The sequence below is a fragment of the Malus sylvestris genome, chromosome 6, assembly GCF_916048215.2.
Source record: "Malus sylvestris chromosome 6, drMalSylv7.2, whole genome shotgun sequence".
In the NCBI taxonomy this organism is placed as follows: domain Eukaryota; kingdom Viridiplantae; phylum Streptophyta; class Magnoliopsida; order Rosales; family Rosaceae; genus Malus; species Malus sylvestris.
The window spans coordinates 34,906,105-34,924,340 of NC_062265.1; the positions used below are offsets into that span (position 1 = coordinate 34,906,105).

Below are 18,236 nucleotides of genomic sequence, written 5' to 3' on the forward strand. Positions count from 1 at the left end.
TGTAAATGTGAGATATTGGAGTCCCCCAATAATACTCATGTATGGATTGTGATAAGGTTTCTCATCATCCTTAAGTAACCTATGATAAGGTAAACATGGTGTAGCACATGGTTTAGAGTCTTGTGGATCCACTTTATCAATCAACTCATTTATATACTTTGTTTGTGACACAAACAACCCCTTTGAAGTATAACTGATTTGTAACCCCAGTAAATAGTGCAATGTGCACAAATCCTTCATTTCAAATTCTGCAATAAGATCTACAAACACTTGAGTTATCAATTGAGAAACACTACCAGTGAGTATCACATCATCAACCTTAGAAGAAATAGCATAGTGCCTTTGGAGGAGTGTTGAACAAACAAAGGTGGATTAGCTTTTGAAGCTTGAAACCCCAAACCTAGTAAAAAAAATTTGTGAATCTTTCATTCCAAGCTCTGGGAGCTTGCTTAAGGCCATATAATGATTTTTGGAGTTTGTAAACATAGTGTGATAGATGTGTTAAGGTCTCAAACCCTGGAGGTTGTTCCATATAGACTTCTTCCTGTATAATTCCATATAGAAAAATTTTCACATCCAGTTGCCTAAGAGGCCATTTGAACTGAGAACCTAAGGCAAAGATTAGTCCAATAGTTGTAGGTTAGACCAGAGGATTGAAGGTTTCCAAGTAATCTATACTCTCTTCCTTGCTATAACCTTTTGCCACAAGTTTGGCCTTATACCTTACCACATATCCATCTGCATTGTTCTTGATTTTATATACCCATTTGCACCAAACTAGATTCTTATTAGGTGCTAAAGGAACTAAAGACCATGTCTTCTGAGAATGTAATGCATCAATTTACTCCTTCATTGCATCTTGCCATTCTGGCACTTTCAATGCAGCTTTGAAAGTTTTTAGTTCTGACAGACAGTTGCAGAGAATGCTTTTTTCTTTCTTTGAAAACTCCATTCTTGGATCTTATTTACATAGGCTGCACATTTATAGGAATTGGCAAAACAACATTGAGTTGTTTATGTTGGAAATCAGGACCCACAGGGATAAAGTACTATGTACTTGAGCTGGTAGTGACAACTATTGTATTTGAGGTTCACATGACATTTATGTTGAATTTAAACTATGTATAGGTGAGGAAATAAACTCTGTGGCACTAGATGCAACTATTTACAAAGAATCTCATGCTCTAGATCCAAATAAGGAATCTGAGGCTTTAAATGAATGCACATTCAATGATTTTGAGGCTGTAGATGTAGATGAATGATATGAAGGTGATAATGTTTGATTTATTAATGAAATGACCGGTATTGGTATTGTTTGGTGAATTCATTTGTGAAGAAGCAGATGACAATGCTGCTGTTCTGTGAAATAATGCAGGATTTGAGTATGGAAAAATGGTTTCATCAAATAAGACATGTCTAGATACATATAGTATATCAACAACAATATCTAGACATATGAAACCTTTCATAATGTCATGCATATCCCAGAAAAACACAGGTTGTAGTTTTGGGTTGAAGTTTGGATATATTATATGGTTTAAGTAGTGGAAAACATGCACACCAAAGATTCTCAGGTGCTTAATATCATGAACCTTATTATACAGTTTTTGAAATGGAGATTGCATTTTTAGAGACATCCTATTTATCAAGTAAGTTGCAGTAGCACAAACATGAAACCAGAAATGACTAGGCAATTTTGCAATATGAAGTAGTGAGTGTAATTGCTGTTCAGGATTGTTTGAACATGATTTGTGATGTAGGATACCATTTTGTGATAAGAATTGTTGAAACTTTGTGCTTATGTATTTACCTCCATCATCACTTTGAAATATTTATAATTTTGCAGAAACTTGAGTAAACAAGCAGGCATGAAATTGGACAAATGTTGCAAACACTTATGATTTATTATGTAATGAAAAATTTCTTCTATGAAGGTTACATAGTACCAAAATCCTTCATTAGGAAAGTAAAGGAGCATGTCCCCACACATCACTACGTATAATCTGTAAAGGTTGTACAAATTTTGTTGCAGGAAAAGTAAATGGTAATTTGGTGAACTCTTCCCCTATAAACATGATGTATAGATAGATGAGCATGTGTCTAGTGATGTAGGAACATGAGATTGATGAAGAATTGCAGAAGTGATCGTATTGGATGTGTGTCGTAGCCTTTTATGCCGTAAGCTTGAATTAACTGGATTTGTAAGAAAGCATGTATGTGATTTGGGTGAGGTAGGTGACACCTTCTATGAGATTTTGAATGGAATGAGATAGTAACTAGCTCTACACAATCCCTTGAGGAGTATTTTCCCTATGATTTTGTCCTGAATCCAAAAAGAAACATCATCATAAATGAATATACACCTATTATCCATGCAGAGTTGATAAATGGATAATAAGTGTTGAGATAGTTTTGGAACATGTAAAACATTCTTTAGAGCAAATGAAAGATTTGAAACTAGTAACTGAGATATGCCAACATTAGAAATATGCAAACCTGCACCATAAGTGTTGAGATAGTTTTGGAACATGTTTGCAGTGGTTATTGTGTCATTTCCTTGATATGGAGTAACAAGTTCCAAGTTAGCCTGATCATAAGTCATGTGTGAAGTGGCACCAGTATCTGCAAACTGCTCAGTGAATGCAGAAGGTTGATGATTAGCATGCACAGTTGTGAGATTAGTTGTTGGAGGTTTTCCTTGATGAGCAAAAATTCAGAAATATGATCAGGACAGGTGGACTGATATGGTTTTGGTGTACCAAGAGTGCTAGGATTGAGATTTGAGAATTTGGGACCAGAGTTGTACTAAGACCTTCCTCTTTATTTGCCTCGAAAATTACACTACAAGAATATTGATTATCAGGGGCAATAGCTTAGGGGCGAAAATAGGGATTTGTCTCTATTAATTTGCATTAGGGGTGAATACATAAATTTGCCTCTAATGAAAGTGATCGGAGCGAAATAAAAATTGTTGCTATTAATTTCGTATATTGGAGGCGAATAAATGGGCCTCTAATATATTTAATGAAATTTAATAATTTTAGTTAAGTATTTACGTATTTTTTCGTTTATTTTGAATGTGTTTAATGGATAAATCAAAAGATATTAACTCCCAAAACCCTAATTCTCTGATACCTATGCACCCACCTCCCTTATTTCTCTCATTTCCAACCTTTCACGCAATGATCAACAAAATGTAAGGAGGGGGAGAGTGCCCGGATTTGAAGAATTCGAAGTAAAACTGATTGAAAGTTTTCAAGAAATTTTAGGGTAAAGGCCTGCTAATCTTCACTTGTAGATTTTCTTATACTTTTAACTTGGTGTAAGATTTCTAGGTTTTATTTTTAAAAGATTACCTTATGAACTGGTTCGATTTGGGGTTGGGCTTTCTTTGTTATTTTTGTTGGTTTTGCTTTTGCATATTTAATGTACAATTCTTTTGAAAAAGGGTCACAATAGAGGTTTCTGTTGTAGAGTTAATGGGTGAATGAATGCCCACTCAAAGGAATAAAGACTTAGGAATAGTATTTGATACTTATAAAAGTATCATAATTGTATTTGGATGGTTGTAGTTACAGGAGTTACCTTATAAATAAAGTACTCCGTGTGCTATCTAAAGGTACACTGCGAAAGAAAGCAAGAAAAATAATATCAGTATCTCTCACTTCCTCTGCAATACTTTTATGTTACAGTTATAGTGTGATATTTTACATCTGCTTCGCTCATGTCCTTAGCAAAGGTTATCTCTCTAACTTTTGCCTATTTATAACATTTTCTTCTTCTTCTTTTTTTGTGAGTTCTGTTTGTATTTAAACGTTACTTTCTCTTATATTGCACTTTTATCTAGGTTTTTCAATTGAAGTTTTATTTTGTGGAAATCTGTTAACTTTTCTCTCATCTTCCTATATTGTATCTGCAGGGATGAAGGAACGATAAAAGACGTATGCATTTGGATTTTTGGAGGCTGAAGATTGAGTCTTTGATTAGATATAAGTTTTGTTATAATTCTATATCTACTACATTTTGAGCTAAATTTGTACTTCTTCCTCTTTCATGTATTCCCTATAAACATTGTAAATCAAAGATTTAACATTCAAGAAGAATATCTAGAATATATATAATTTTAATCTCCTTGTAAATTAGATTAATATATACTTACTTTTTTGGTCAAATACATACATATATATATTCTTTGATTGAAACCTTGTTAATTTTTAATTTTTGATCAAGATCCCTGAAATTAATGTGATAATTTATTTCTATGTACGTTACTATATTTTTTAAATTAAAAATTAGAAATTTTAGTTGTTTATATAAATGAGATTTTAAATAAAATAATTTGTGGGATTAAAAATATTAAAATATAAATATACTATTGTGTGTGTGTGTGTGTCTATATATATATATATATATATATATATATATATATATATATAAACATAGGTACATTCATCAAAATTAACCAAAAAAATTATTGTATCAAAACATGGGTACCATCTTCAAAATCACAAAAAAAAAAAAAGAAAAAAAAAGATATTATGCTTAATAACATTAGTAAATTTCTTCGATTAAACTTGACATGGATATATTTTAAAATCAAAGAAAAAAGAATGTACCCATATAAGTTTAAAAATGGATTAGAAAAAAATTGAATAGATTTTATATAAAAAAAATGGTACATTTTACATATAACAAATTGGTATATTTAAGAATGAGAACATTTTAAGATTAAAAAGTTTTACATGAATGGGTACATATAATTAGCATGGGTACATTTAGCAAAATAAAAAGTACAAAAAAAATATATGGGTACAAATACAAATAAACTTTAAAAAATATGGGCACAAAAAGAAATTAATATATGGGTACAAATTAAAATTGAAAAGAAAATTGGTACAAATTAAAAAAAATTACAAATTAAAAATGGGTACAAACTAAAACTAAAAATATATGATAAAAAATTTAGTCATAAATATAAATATACTAATTGTAACATTTTTTTCATTAAATGAATATATTTAGAAATAAAAAATATTTTATTATTAAAATAATTAATGATGTTATTAATACCAAGGACCTTGATCAAAAATTGAAAATGCATAGGATTTTAATCAATGAAGTAGCAAAAGGAATGATGAGAACCTAATTTCTCCTTGAAAAATTAAATGATAAACTATCAACTTTTTCATTCATAATCTTTATACAATCAACATTACAAGCTACAAAGATCGAATTGATCCACGATATCAAATTATGAATTTAAGACATAACAAATTAACAACAACTATAATCTATTATGAGTTAAAAAATTTCATCTAATACCTCAATTTAACATCCTATAGGGTTAATTTAGACTAAAATAGAAAATAATAGACTGGAGAGGATAATTTATCTTTTAGTATTGTTAATCCCACAATTATAGGTTTTATTTGAAATCTCATTAATATAAACAACTACAAATTTCAATTTTTAATTTTAAAAATATAATAACCTATATAGAAATGCATTATTACATTAATGTCAGGACTTCAAATAAAAACTAAAGGCTTTTTAGTCAAAATGGTCCATGAGATTTGCATAACTCCTCACTTTAGTCCTTGAGATTTGAAATCAATAGAAGTGGTCCCTGAGTTTGTCCACCATCAATCATTTTGGTCATTTCTTGAAAAATCTTCATTAAATAAAGATATAATGACAAAAATACTCTTAATTTTTGTCAAATCATTTTGGCCAATTGTTTATTAAATTGAGGTATTTTTGTCATTTGGTCCTTAATTTTTCAAGGAATGACCAAAATGATTGATGATGGACAAACTCAGAGACCACTTCTATTGATTTCAAATCTCAGGGACCAAAGTGATGAGTTATGCAAATCTCAGGGACCATTTTGGCTAAAATGCCAAAACTAAAAAATCAACAAATTTTCAATCAAAGAAAATTTATAGTTAAAAATGAGGAATGTTATTCATACCATGTTTTTATACCACATTTCTATACTACCTTAGGTGGCATCTAATGTGGACAGCCAACATCATTTAAAAATTTTGCAAAACCCAAGGAAAAGGAGGAGAAAGACTCCTCGTATATAACAATCATCATTTAATTAACTAGTTTTTTTTAATTATTAGTTTATTAAATAATGAACTAAATTTAAAAATCTTATTAATTCAAATGATATGGCTGTTCACATCAAATGTCACCTAAGTTGGTATGAAAACGTGGTACAAAAACATGGTATGAATAACATTACTCGTTAAAAATCGCATCCAAAGTCTGCTTTTTTTTTATTTTTTTTATTTTTTTGTAATATTCATTAGGTACACACTCCTATATCCTTTTCAATATATGTAGTTAAACTGCTGTAACAAAGATTTCAAAGTGATCCAGAAAATTATCACTCCATCAGTCAAAACGAGCAAGAAATTAATATTACGTCTTACAAGGGCTATTTCATTACGCAATTAATTAATTCGAGTGTTGTTGGTTCGATGATCCCCACAATGAGACAGCTGACACCCAATTAGCATCTGGATTTGATGCACGTTAAAGCGCCTGATGACCTTGTCAATGACCGGACGGATTTGGCGTCAACAACTCGGAAAGTTTGTTCCCTGTTATAGTGAGGCTTTGCTCCACCTGTACCTGATTGGACGAAGGAAGCCCCATTTTCGAAGATATCTCGTACAGAGTAAAATATCCATGAGTTCTTGTTCCCAATGCTGTCCTTCCTCCAAGTGATCTGTGCATGTATAATATGTATGGGAGAATATACTAGTTAGTTTTCATGAATAAATATATGTGTGTGTGTGAATCATGAAAACCAATATATATTTGAGTCACCTCTTTATTGTTTAACGATTTTGGTGCAATAAAGAGGTTGGCTTCACTCTTAACGCTAGGATTCATACTTCCCCCGATGGCGTACTGTGACCATTCTCTGTAGAGATTGTTCACGACGTGTGCATATCCATAGCGAATCCTGCATCCAGTACCGAATCGATAATTATATAATGTTGCTATATAATTAATAAATAGCTAGATGTGTGTGCACTAGACATGTGTACACACACACATATATATATATATAGAATTGTTATTAGCATTCTACATGCCTTGGCATTCTTTGGTTGCAGTTGGGTCCAAAATGGTTATAGAGTACGGTGATCCTCATGTTCCTGTCCCGAACGTAGCCATCATCGTGGCCGAGAAGCATAACCTTGTCCTGGTCTCTGAACCAATTGTTGGAGATGGTGATAAGGCTAGATCCTCGAGTAACATCGAGAAGGCCGTCCTGGCACTCGTAGAGTGTATTGTGGTCTATCCAAACCTTTGATGCAGTTACCAACCTGATAGCATCTCCGTCGACCTGCCCTAGTTGCCTTATCTTTCCATCTGGACCCATAACTGAGCTTGCTGGTTGGGATCGACAATGGTGGATTCGTAGTCCATGGATGATTACATCGCTTGCCTGAATTTAAATAATATCAATTGGGCGTACTTAAGTACAAAATAATCATCAATTAGTTAGTAGTTAACATGCATGCTCTTTGTTTGAAGTTTGATTTTGATACTCTAATAATTAAGGAGGTGTATTCAATTGAGAATTTGAGGGATTTTAATTCTTTTAATGAATATAGGGATATTCAATCAGGATTTTAAGTGATTATCTAAAATTCAACGTGTATTCAATTAGGATTTTAAGATAGTGTATTAAAATCCTTAGAAATCTGGGTGTATTCAATTATGAATTTATTTTAAAGAATTTTAAAAAGTTGAGAAATTTGAGGGTATTGGAGAGATTTCGTAGTGCAATTTAAGCATTCATAAATCTCTGCTCTCCCCCTGAGATTTCGAGGGAATTGAATAAAACTTTTTCAAGCAATCTCTAGAAATCAATTAAACTCCCTTAAACTCCATGAATTTATAAATCTATTAAAATCTCTCAAATTCTTAATTGAATACACCCCTATAAGTGAATCATCTCAGGCTCTCAGCAGGATGTCTTGACCACCTAGGTAAAAGGAAATGAAGTTTCTAGAATATTCTTCTTTTCTATTGAATGAATATATAGCTTTTTCTAATCTAAACAACCTATTAATAAAACTAGAGTGCTATTAGACTCACCCCAGTGTCCTATTTTCCCACCCACATGATAATCTCACAGGGTATGCTATCCACACACCCATTTTTACTTCTCACACACCCTTGTTAATTTCTGTTCTTTTATCTTCTTCAATTCATTTAATCCGACGACCGAAAATTAAAAGGGTGTGTGAGAAGTAAAAAGGGTGTGTGGATATCACACCTCTAATCTCACCCATCCATAAAAAATTAAAAACGTAAAATTTTATTTTCTCACACACCATTATTCCTAAAATAACCCTAATATAGTTTTTAACTAACTCTAATATACCTTTAAATAATATTTAACTAAATAAATAAAAACAGAAATGAAAGAAAATGCGAGACCTAAGACTTGGACATTCATCTTCTCCTTCAAATCACGCATGTCCTTCAAATCGTGGCATCCATTGCATAATATCTCTTCCTACTAACCCAAATCTACCACCCCGATCTCTCTCCAGCTCCCCACCCTCTATTTTCACCGAATTCCATATCTATATAGTACTCACACCTATTATCGCCATGTAGAGACCCCAGATCCCCAAACCACTCTTCTTCCTTCTTTTCTATCAAAACCCCAAACCTCACCCCTAAGTCTCTTTTTCCTCCATTGAAGTTTCTTGCCTTCGTCTAGAACACACCCATTCCTTCCTCCAATCTTTCCCAACCTCTCTTCATCGAAGATATCACACCCCACCCACCATTATTTATTTATATTTTAAATTATTTCTTTTTTTTTCTTTCAAAATTTTAGTAATTAATTAAATTGGGGTTCTTATAAAAGGATAAATATGTTATTAACATTTTCATTGAATGGTAGGTTGGGAAATAAGACACTGGGGGTGAAAATATCATCAGTCTAAAACTATGTTTGTCAACAAAAATTTTATGAAATTACCATTCTAATCTCTCACCAAATTGAGCAAAAATTTTTTTTGGTAATTTAGTAATTACATGCAATATAAATTCTGATGTATTTTACATCAACCTCACAACCATTTATGCATATTATGCCCTATTAAAAAAATAAAAATTAAATAAACAAATGTATGCCTCACGTTAGAAGAAATTGCTCCATCATTGTCCCATATTTCATAACAGAATTTTTTTTTTTTTTTTTTAGAATTTTAAAAACTAATCACATAAAAACAAAATGAAATGAAACTGTTCGCACAGTATGTGTGGAGATCTGCTAGTTACAATGAAGTTCCTAATTGTCTGTACTAATTACAGTCACAAGGGTAAATAAACTACTTAATGACTGGACTTAAATTGTTGACTGTATTGGATGACCTGACTTCTAGATCTTCCTCTTTACTAGGGACCAAAAATTCATGATCTCAACATTGACCTCATCTTGACAGGAGTATGTTGTCTTGATCACCTAGGGACCAAAGATTTATAACCTTGACATAAGTATGTTCTTTACCCTTGACATTAAATTTAAGAGTTAGTGACCATGTTAATGACCAACATTCATGATCTTGACATACATATGTACATGTATTGCAATTGTATGTGTCTAATTAATTAAAGAGTTACCTTAAAGACTACCAAACACGCATTGCCGGCAATGTGAACAGTAGCACCTCTTCCATCAATGGCAGTAAAACTACTAATGAGAAGTGGTTTCTGGAGCTGAATCCGCATGTCCCTCCGAAAGGTGATCCACTTTTTCCCTCTGATCATGGTAACCCCATATCTCAAAGTTCCTGGTGTGGGGTCCAACGCATTATCACTAGGGTCTGTGACTTGATAGTATTTGACATCACTTCCTGCGTTGTTGCTCATTTTCCCAGCAAATCCCACTGAACATGACGCAAGTTCCTGCCGGTTACTTCTCCAATTCGAGTTCCATCTCCAGCAACTGTCAATCACGTTCAATTTCATTCCATCAACTTTTGTTTTCTTAGCCAAAATAGGGTTTGGAGCGAAGCCGACGATAATGACGATGAAAAGGCCCAAAAACAAGCACCGCATATTGGCATTAAGATTTCCGGGATGAGAAGCCATCTCAAGAAAGAGCTAGATGAGCAAGGTTTTTCTGTTTAATTATTTACTTAATAGAATGAATAATTTATGTATATATTTATATAGGAGCATGGATGGAGAGATATTTATAGCCGGATTTAGTAATTAGCTAGCTAGGAAGTTTGTTTACTTGTTAGGGAGTCTTAATTAGCTACCGCGGAAAATAATTCAGAAGGTTCTGCAGTTTTCCCATCTCCAGTTTTCCTCCTCATATTTTGCTAGCTACTTTGTGTAACTAGTTTTGTTAGCTATCTTCGTCTAGAAGTAGCAGCCGGGAGAGAGGTAAGATTGTTTAACTGTTTTTACTGGTGAGCAATGGAATGGAGTCCTGTGATTTTCAACCACTACCAACGTTACTGCATATACAAATGAGTGTATATATATATATATATGTTTTTTTTTTTTGGGTAATCAAATGAGTATATATTTCACTCCATAAAAACCGATCAATTTTCAAGGGATACAACTATCGATAATCGATCCTAGCGACCAAGTCATATCCCTTCGTCCAAAAAAAATAGTCATGTCCCAAATACTTAACTCTCATGATTGGCTGCAATTCATTTATTTTATATTTGGCTCACTATAAATATTTGGACGTATAAAAGCCCTTAAACAAAAAAATTTAAATTCATCATCTCCAAGGATATTTTTCTACAAAAAAAAAAAAAAAAAAAAAAAAAAAAAACCATTCAGGAAAAAAAAAGAAGAAGAAATAATCGGGAAAAATATGAAGATAAAAAAAACAAGAAAAAACTGAACGTCGAGAGACCAAGAGAGTCACGTTGTGCGAAACTCTAGGGAGATGAACCAAAAGGATAAAAATGGGATGAATCTGCATCAAACCACTGCCACTTTCTCCATCAAAGTGAGTGGGTAGTTTTATGGGAAACAAACAACACAATCTATATATACAGAAGGAAACAAATTACTATAGGCCAGTTCTCTCGTACTTTCATACATTGTTTCAAGGTAAGATTCTACACAGTAATTTGTTTGCAGATGGCTAAATACTTTCACGCATTTTCATTTATCGTCATTTTTGCTTGGCCACTTCTCTCTTTTGTAATTGATGTTCAGTATTTTCTTTATCTCTTGAGTAAATTGTAGCTATGGTCCCTGAACTTTACTCAAATTGGAGCAATGGTCCTTCAACTAAAAATCAATTACCATTGGTCCTTCAACTCATTAAAACGTGTAGCTATGGTCCCTCAACTAAAAATCCATTACCTTTGGTCCCTCAATTTTAATTCAACTGGAGAAATGGTCCCTTAACTTTATCCAAATTGTAGCTATGGTCCTTCAAACATAACTCGTTTTGACAAAAAATTTTACGTAATTGACAAAAATGACCATAATTACACACTTTGATGAGTTGAGGGACCCTAATTAAATAAATGGTTATTCCAACATAACATATTTTGACAAAATTTTGAAGAAATTAATGAAAATGACTATAGCTACACATTTTGATAAGTTGAGGGACCAATGGTAATGGATTTTTAGTTGAGGGACCATTGCTCCAATTTGAGTAAAGTTCAGGGACCATTGCTACAATTTACTCTTATCTCTTTCATACTCTTCTGCATGATATCATTTTTACTTGAAAATTAGTACTATTTAAATTCTTCTATTTGTGGCAGCAGTTTCTTGGACAGGTGCTTCGCCATTTGATCCCACCTTCTTCACATATTTTCAGTCGGAATTTAGAGGAACCACCCTCACGTCTGTACACCCACCCCTCTCTCTGGCGAATTAGTGTGTAAATTGAGTTATGATTTTTGTGGGTTAAATTTTGTGTTTGTAGAGTTTTGTTGTGAATCCAGAGACTTTACCCTTAGAGCCGAAAAACTTGAGGCCCCGTAGGGCTAGGGCCAATACTCCTCAGGCTCGAGTCAGCCCAATTTACATGTCTAAATGGTGTCATGACCACATTATTCTTATTTTAGGTGGAAAGAGATCCTCACCAGATCTCTTTCTTCAAAGCCCACTGATAAAATGATACGGACTCTTAAAATTTGATCAAACGGCTAAAAGTAAAGAAGTTAGTAAACACTTTTAGAAGTTATAATAATTTTTTACCGTTGAATCAAATTTCAAGAACACAAATCACTTGATCCGTGGACTTTAGAGGAAGAGATCCGATGATGATCCGATGATGATCTCTTTCCATTTTAGGTTACCGTTATTTTCACAATCAACTTTTAGTTAAGTTAAATAATTAAACACATTTTTTTATCCAAACTATACCAAATTATCCCTTTTGAATAATTAAACAAAAAATTAAAATATTATCATCTTTCTACGCACACATCTAATTTAAATGTCACCTATCATGACCTCAAAGCGAGTTAAATCCTCGCTATCCAACTCGACCGCGTCCGACTCAACTTGCACGATTTTTTCGACTACCAACTCCTCATATCTTCCAACCACCTTGTCTATTTCATGTACAAGGGGCCATAAAGCCACAACAATCATATCCTGAAAGACAACTCATGGAGAAGGCCGGGTCCAACATTATTAGAAGAAAATAACCCAAAATGAAATAATTATTGATGGAAACAGACTTTGCAGTTGCAGTTGCAAGTTGCTGGCAGTAATCATCTTTTAGGTCCCCTTGTTTTGACATGTCTCTACAAAACGATGTCCACACCCTCTCATTCTCAAGTCGGTCTTATCTCCCCAACTCTCTCCCTTGTCGACCCTCATTAAAAAAAAAAAAATTAAAAAAAATAATAATAAAGAAAAAAAAGGTCTTATCTCCCATGTTCGCTCCCCTGTCGACTCGGCTGAATGTCGATATAACCAAAACAATCAAACTGGAAAAAGTTTTCTGGTGGCCTATCGAGTCCAGCATTCTTGTTATATTTGACTACAATTTTTCATCAACATATTCCGAGCTTGCACAAACTATAAGCACTTTGTTATGCCACTTGATAAGAAAATAAAATTACTGTTGCCCCGAAAAATGAAGGATAAATTAGTTTTATATATACATTGGCTACCAACGCATAAAAAAGTTGCAAAGTGTTGAGATTTTTGCTGATAATTCTGCTTGAATACATCGTTGTTTCAGAAACTGATATGATTAGGAAACACTTTTGAAACCTATTATGCATGAATATAGCAAACCCAAATTTCGTCATTGTATACCTATATCCCACAACATTTATTTGGTAGGTCACAATTCATCGAGTCCACAACCGCTCCGACTTTCATGCTAAATCAGTGGATGACAGGCTTGAGGGGATAAGCTCTCATCTTCGACCACTCAACAGTAGAATCAAGATCTGCATCTAATTCCCCAACAATGCTTCTGCAACAATTGGAAGATACTGAGAACTTAGAAAGGCTGTGCACTGTACATGCATATATTTGTAGAAACTCATTCCAAATTACTTCCCTCAACCCACTGGAAACTATTGTAAATAGAATAAAGTTTTTGACACTTACATGTTGTCACCTCTGATTATGTACAACCCCAACACGAGTTGCTGAACACCCTCCTGTCAGTCAGAAATACAAAGTGGTGCCACCAATAAGAAATACAAGTTAACAAAATGCCGGTGGGACAATAAAACGAATAAATGTTTTGTATATGCTGAATTTGAAAACCATATGTAAAACCCCAATGACAACAATATCTAGCAGTAGAGACGAAACACATAATAATTATTCAACGCTTAAGATCCTGAACGTCTTGAGGAAAATAACAAATGCTCAAATTGAGAAAAATCAGAAAAATTCTGCCTGGCATAAAATAGATTCCCACTTCCCTTTCCTTTTGTCCAATTACTAGAAAGAGTAAACAAAGATGCAGCTATAAAGTGGAAGCTTGTCACAGTGAAGATGCAAACCTTTGTAGAAAAAACACGTTCATGAGATTCATCAAGAATAATATTAGTAGACTGGTCAAAGCCTTTCAAGACTCCCTAAAATAAAAACAAAAAAATTGTTCACAAACTGATTCTGTTAATAAGATGTAAAAGGTACATTTGAATGTTGATAAGACGCAAACGCTGCATTGTAGTGTTAGTGTGTAACATACCACAATATTCCGTCCATCATTTGTGATAACTGAAATTGTTTCTGCACATAGAAATGTTAACAGTTAGAGAGAGTTGATCTGCTCATAGCATATGGTGCACACTTGGGCTATAGTATAGAAGGATTAACTATATTCATGCATACGAGTGAAAAGCGTTGATATTTGAAAAAAATAAATAATGGATAGTGAAGAATTTCATACGATCAACGAGTGACTCAAGACCAGGGCCACTGGACATATTTCAATCCTGAGTTTTCTGTGCAAGACTTGTAATGAACAAGTTTAACTGCAAGAGGGAGAGAGATTTCAGAATCAATAACACCTGTCTAAAGGGAACAAAGTACATGAAAACACCGAGAAATCTTTAAGAGGTGGAGTGTGGAGACATTCATTGTAACTTTGTAAGGGTAAAGGTAGATAAAGGGTATTATTATTTTTATAAATAATCCCAAAGATCAATCACATGAAGTCTGATACCTCTAATCCCAACAAATCTTTACCAAGACATAATCTTTCCTTCTTTCAATAACAAAAGCCCTAATTAATCCCTATACAAGACAAAACCAATCACCATACCAATTGAGTTGCATGTGTCTTTCTTTTACAAGACAAAACCAATCCTTCCTTGATTTCAAGTTCGTGCTTCACGAAAAGTAAAAGCATAAGCTTGCTGTCCTAAAAACCCACAATTCTCCAACTCACCATTCCTATCATTAAAGAAGGAACCCATAAAAACACCCCGAAGCACTATTAAGTGTTAGCCTTCCCGTTCATGGATTTCGCTTTCCTCGAAAGATAAGAGCCCAATAGCCCATCTCAGCCTTCCAAGCCCAATAGCCCAAAGTGTGAACCTACCCATCCCCAGGTATTTAAGCTTCCCTCTTCTGACAGACATCAGAAATATTAGTCAGTTTTACACTTTGCTATTCATCAGTTCCCACCTCTAAGAAATTGAAAGCTCTTGAAAGGTATATCTTCTTTCGGATTAAAGTTTTTGCAGTATTTTGGCCTTTGTGATTTCAGCTTCAACATGTACTACTACTACTACGGGTTTCGTCTGTAATAATTGGTATCAATTTTTCTTCCTTTCAAGGGAAATGAAATCCGGGAACATTGGTATCACTTAAGAGTGCTTCGGGATCATTTTACGGGTTCATTCTTTACTGATATTCATGGTGAGTTTGAGAATTGTAGGTTTCTAGCAAGGAATTTTAGTTTTCGGAAAGTAAGAATATGAAATCAGGAATAAATTAGTTTTGTCTTGTAAAGCGATTTAGGGCTTTTATTAACGACGACACAGTCAACTCAATTGTTGTGGTGTGGTGACTGGTCAATTGGTGTGGCGTGGTGACTGAATTTGTCTTGAACAAGGATTACTTAGGGCTTTTGTTATTGAAAGAAAGAAAGATTATGTCTTGGTAAAGATTGAATGGGGTTGGAGGTGTCAAGTTGAATGGGGTTGATCTTTGGGATTATTTATATAAAAATAATAATACACTTTATATATCTTGTTTCTTCAATCTCATACTGTATTAAGAAAAATGAGCTCGAATTATACAAACTTCAACAAAAACGCTCTATGAGGTGCCAACGTGCAATAAACTTCACGCACTAAATAATTGAGTTCAAAACATCCCCCAAATCCTATAAACATAAAAAATAAAAAATAAAAAATCTTCAAATTTCAGTTTGTCTTCATTAAATGATGAAATGGGAATAAGCAAGTGGTTTAAAGATGGTAAGAAGAGCAAAACCATACTGTTTTTATCACACCCAACATAATGCTCCACACGAAACTCAAGCCACAGCATCCTAAAACTGAGAAACCTAAAGCCACAAGGCAACACATGACAACTAAGCAAGAAAACATATATTTATACCTATACAACCGTGAATGCACGTAAAACTAGCAATTCTGAGAAAGTAATACTGATGACCCTGTGGAAGTAAAACCCCGTTCAGCATTCATAATTGGGCACTATCACACCGTTTCACCCAAAGAAATACAAGAGTTATAATACTGTAAGACGCTTCTACTTGTACAGTGACACCGACATATGCGAACAATAAGTGCACAGATGCAGCATATTCATTTGGAATCCCACCTAGTAAACATTTCAAACGTACTCTTTGGCTGCCCACACGATCAAAACTAGAAATCTAAAAATACAATATTTGCACCAGAAATGACTGATTTAGCTTTACCACCAACGAACAAGCTTCACGGACACAACAGCAAAACATTACAAACAAAAACAAAAACAGAAACAAACACAAACACAGTGGGTGCTCTGCTCAATAATCCATCCTCAATCATTTATTCCAATAAACAAAACAGAAACAGATTCCCTAAATAAAATAAAGGATCGACGAGAAGAGAGAGCGCGAATGAGAAAATCTTCACCTTGGCGTGGGGGGATTTGGGAGCTTTGGCCTCGCTAGGGTTTTTGCGTTCGGGATGAGAAGATATAAAGATTATGAATCCAAGCCTGCAACTCAGACGGCGCTATGGCTTGGTTTTCTCTCTCGCTATAAAAGCCCTCCCTCGCCTATTCTCAACATCCGACGGTCACCAACCCACCCCTCTTGCCACGTGATGCGTTCCTGATAGGGTTTGGGCTTTTTTTTTATTTTTTTTTAATTTTTTCTTTTAATGCGTCAGAGATAGGTCTCTATAAAAAAAATAATATAAAATGTTGATGTGGTTTAACCACCAAATAAGAGGGCACGAAAAGTGGGAGGGCAGAGAATCTGTCTCCTTGATTATCACCTCGTTTACTGATGCAATGTACACAATTTAAAATATCAGTATTGGTAAAAATATCGATAGGTAAATTTATAGAAATATTAATAGATATATCGAATATCAATATCGATATCAATTGCATTCGATGGAAATGATGGAAATTTGCTCAAAAACATAAAAATTTAAAATATTTTTTAGGGAAGGTCATATGAAGTCACTCACAACACACATATGAATCAAGAATTAATGATTAGAAACTGTGTAAACAATAAGTATGTGATAGTGACAAAAAAAAAACTTCCCTTTAATGACAATTAATAAAATAAAGCATTTACAAGAAAGAATAAATTATACATAACTTAATTGAAATTTTCATCACGAAAGCGGTACAAGATTTATTGAAGTAAACTAATACCATAAAGAAAGAAATTAAAAAAATAAAGAATGCAAAGGCTCATGGATATTTATTACAAACTTTTTACAAATTGTTTGTAAACCCTGGATATTTCCTAACAATATCGGAAATATCGAAGAAATTGATTGATTTCTGGAAACACGGATATGGGGTGAATATCACTCCCTGAATTTTTGGATATTTCCGTGAAAATATTGAACATATCCATGATATTTCAAACACTGAATGTACACTCTAGCCGAGTTCAAATTTATGTAACAAAAACATTGTGCCCTGCCTCTCTGATGTATTGACACATGTCCTCTTTTTTTGTTAATAAATAATATTATCTACGCTTAAGGGAGGGGTGGGCATAATCTCATAATGAGTTAACAATAATGTCGTCTAACTTGACATCAACATAACAACGGTAAAATAAAGTTAAAAAGTGTGACAAAAACAAAATTAAAAGGAACAAACTAATGGCTTGTTTACGTAACCGTAATCAAAATTGGAGGAATTTGATTGAGGAAAAATTGAATTGACGAGGAATTGAATTGAGGAGAATCCAAATCCAGATTTCCATAAAAGCTATTTACTAAAATGTTTTGAAATCGGAATAAAAATGGTACTGAATCCATAAAATTGTTTAGGGCTTGTTTGGTATTCTATTTGAATCCAACTTTTTAAACTCTGTTTATACCATATTTAGGGCTTCGTATTTAGACCTCGTATAAATACTCGGGAGACCTAAATGTAATTATGTAATAAAGGAAATGGCAAATATGTAATAAGTGAGGTGTCCTTATTCTATAAAAGGACCCATCACCCTCACAATTAGAGGAGGCCATTTCTGAGGCCAATTCCTAAGGCTCCTCTCATCCCATATC

The 18,236-nt window shown here is 33.5% G+C and overlaps 2 protein-coding genes and 1 long non-coding RNA gene across 3 annotated transcripts; 1 reads left to right on the top strand and 2 right to left on the bottom strand.

Moving 5' to 3' along the window:
- Positions 1-3,643: 3,643 nt before the first annotated feature.
- LOC126625710 (uncharacterized) lies at positions 3,644-4,172 on the top strand. Its single transcript, XR_007624451.1, has 2 exons — positions 3,644-3,739; positions 3,920-4,172. It is a non-coding gene; the product is annotated as an uncharacterized LOC126625710 (long non-coding RNA).
- Positions 4,173-6,373: 2,201 nt separating this feature from the next.
- Positions 6,374-10,137, bottom strand: LOC126625653 (pectate lyase 1-like). Its single transcript, XM_050294680.1, has 4 exons — positions 9,667-10,137; positions 7,113-7,468; positions 6,841-6,979; positions 6,374-6,739 (listed from the first exon to the last, which is right to left on the bottom strand). Exons 1-4 carry the CDS (start codon positions 10,135-10,137, stop codon positions 6,521-6,523), a joined length of 1,185 nt encoding a protein of 394 aa, XP_050150637.1. The 3' UTR covers positions 6,374-6,520.
- Positions 10,138-13,127: 2,990 nt separating this feature from the next.
- LOC126627190 (sm-like protein LSM8) lies at positions 13,128-16,777 on the bottom strand. The gene is made up of 6 exons (XM_050296627.1): positions 16,611-16,777; positions 14,408-14,492; positions 14,207-14,247; positions 14,016-14,090; positions 13,612-13,664; positions 13,128-13,474 (listed from the first exon to the last, which is right to left on the bottom strand). Exons 2-6 carry the CDS (start codon positions 14,442-14,444, stop codon positions 13,384-13,386), a joined length of 297 nt encoding a protein of 98 aa, XP_050152584.1. The 5' UTR covers positions 14,445-14,492; positions 16,611-16,777; the 3' UTR covers positions 13,128-13,383.
- Between the last annotated feature and the right edge of the window lie 1,459 nt (positions 16,778-18,236).

Bases quoted from the DNA above. Each gene is read 5' to 3' on its own strand.
- LOC126625653 (XM_050294680.1), bottom strand. From the start codon at position 10,137: ATGGCTTCTCATCCCGGAAATCTTAATGCCAATATGCGGTGCTTGTTT. The intron at 6,980-7,112 runs GCATGTAGAATG...TACTGGATGCAG, and splicing joins TGCAACCAAAGAATGCCAAG to GATTCGCTATGGATATGCAC. The intron at 6,740-6,840 runs GTGACTCAAATA...ATACATGCACAG, and splicing joins AATCGTTAAACAATAAAGAG to ATCACTTGGAGGAAGGACAG.
- LOC126627190 (XM_050296627.1), bottom strand. From the start codon at position 14,444: ATGTCCAGTGGCCCTGGTCTTGAGTCACTCGTTGATC. The intron at 14,091-14,206 runs GTATGTTACACA...TTTTTATTTTAG, and splicing joins ATGATGGACGGAATATTGTG to GGAGTCTTGAAAGGCTTTGA. The intron at 13,475-13,611 runs GTAAGTGTCAAA...CAATTGTTGCAG, and splicing joins ATAATCAGAGGTGACAACAT to AAGCATTGTTGGGGAATTAG.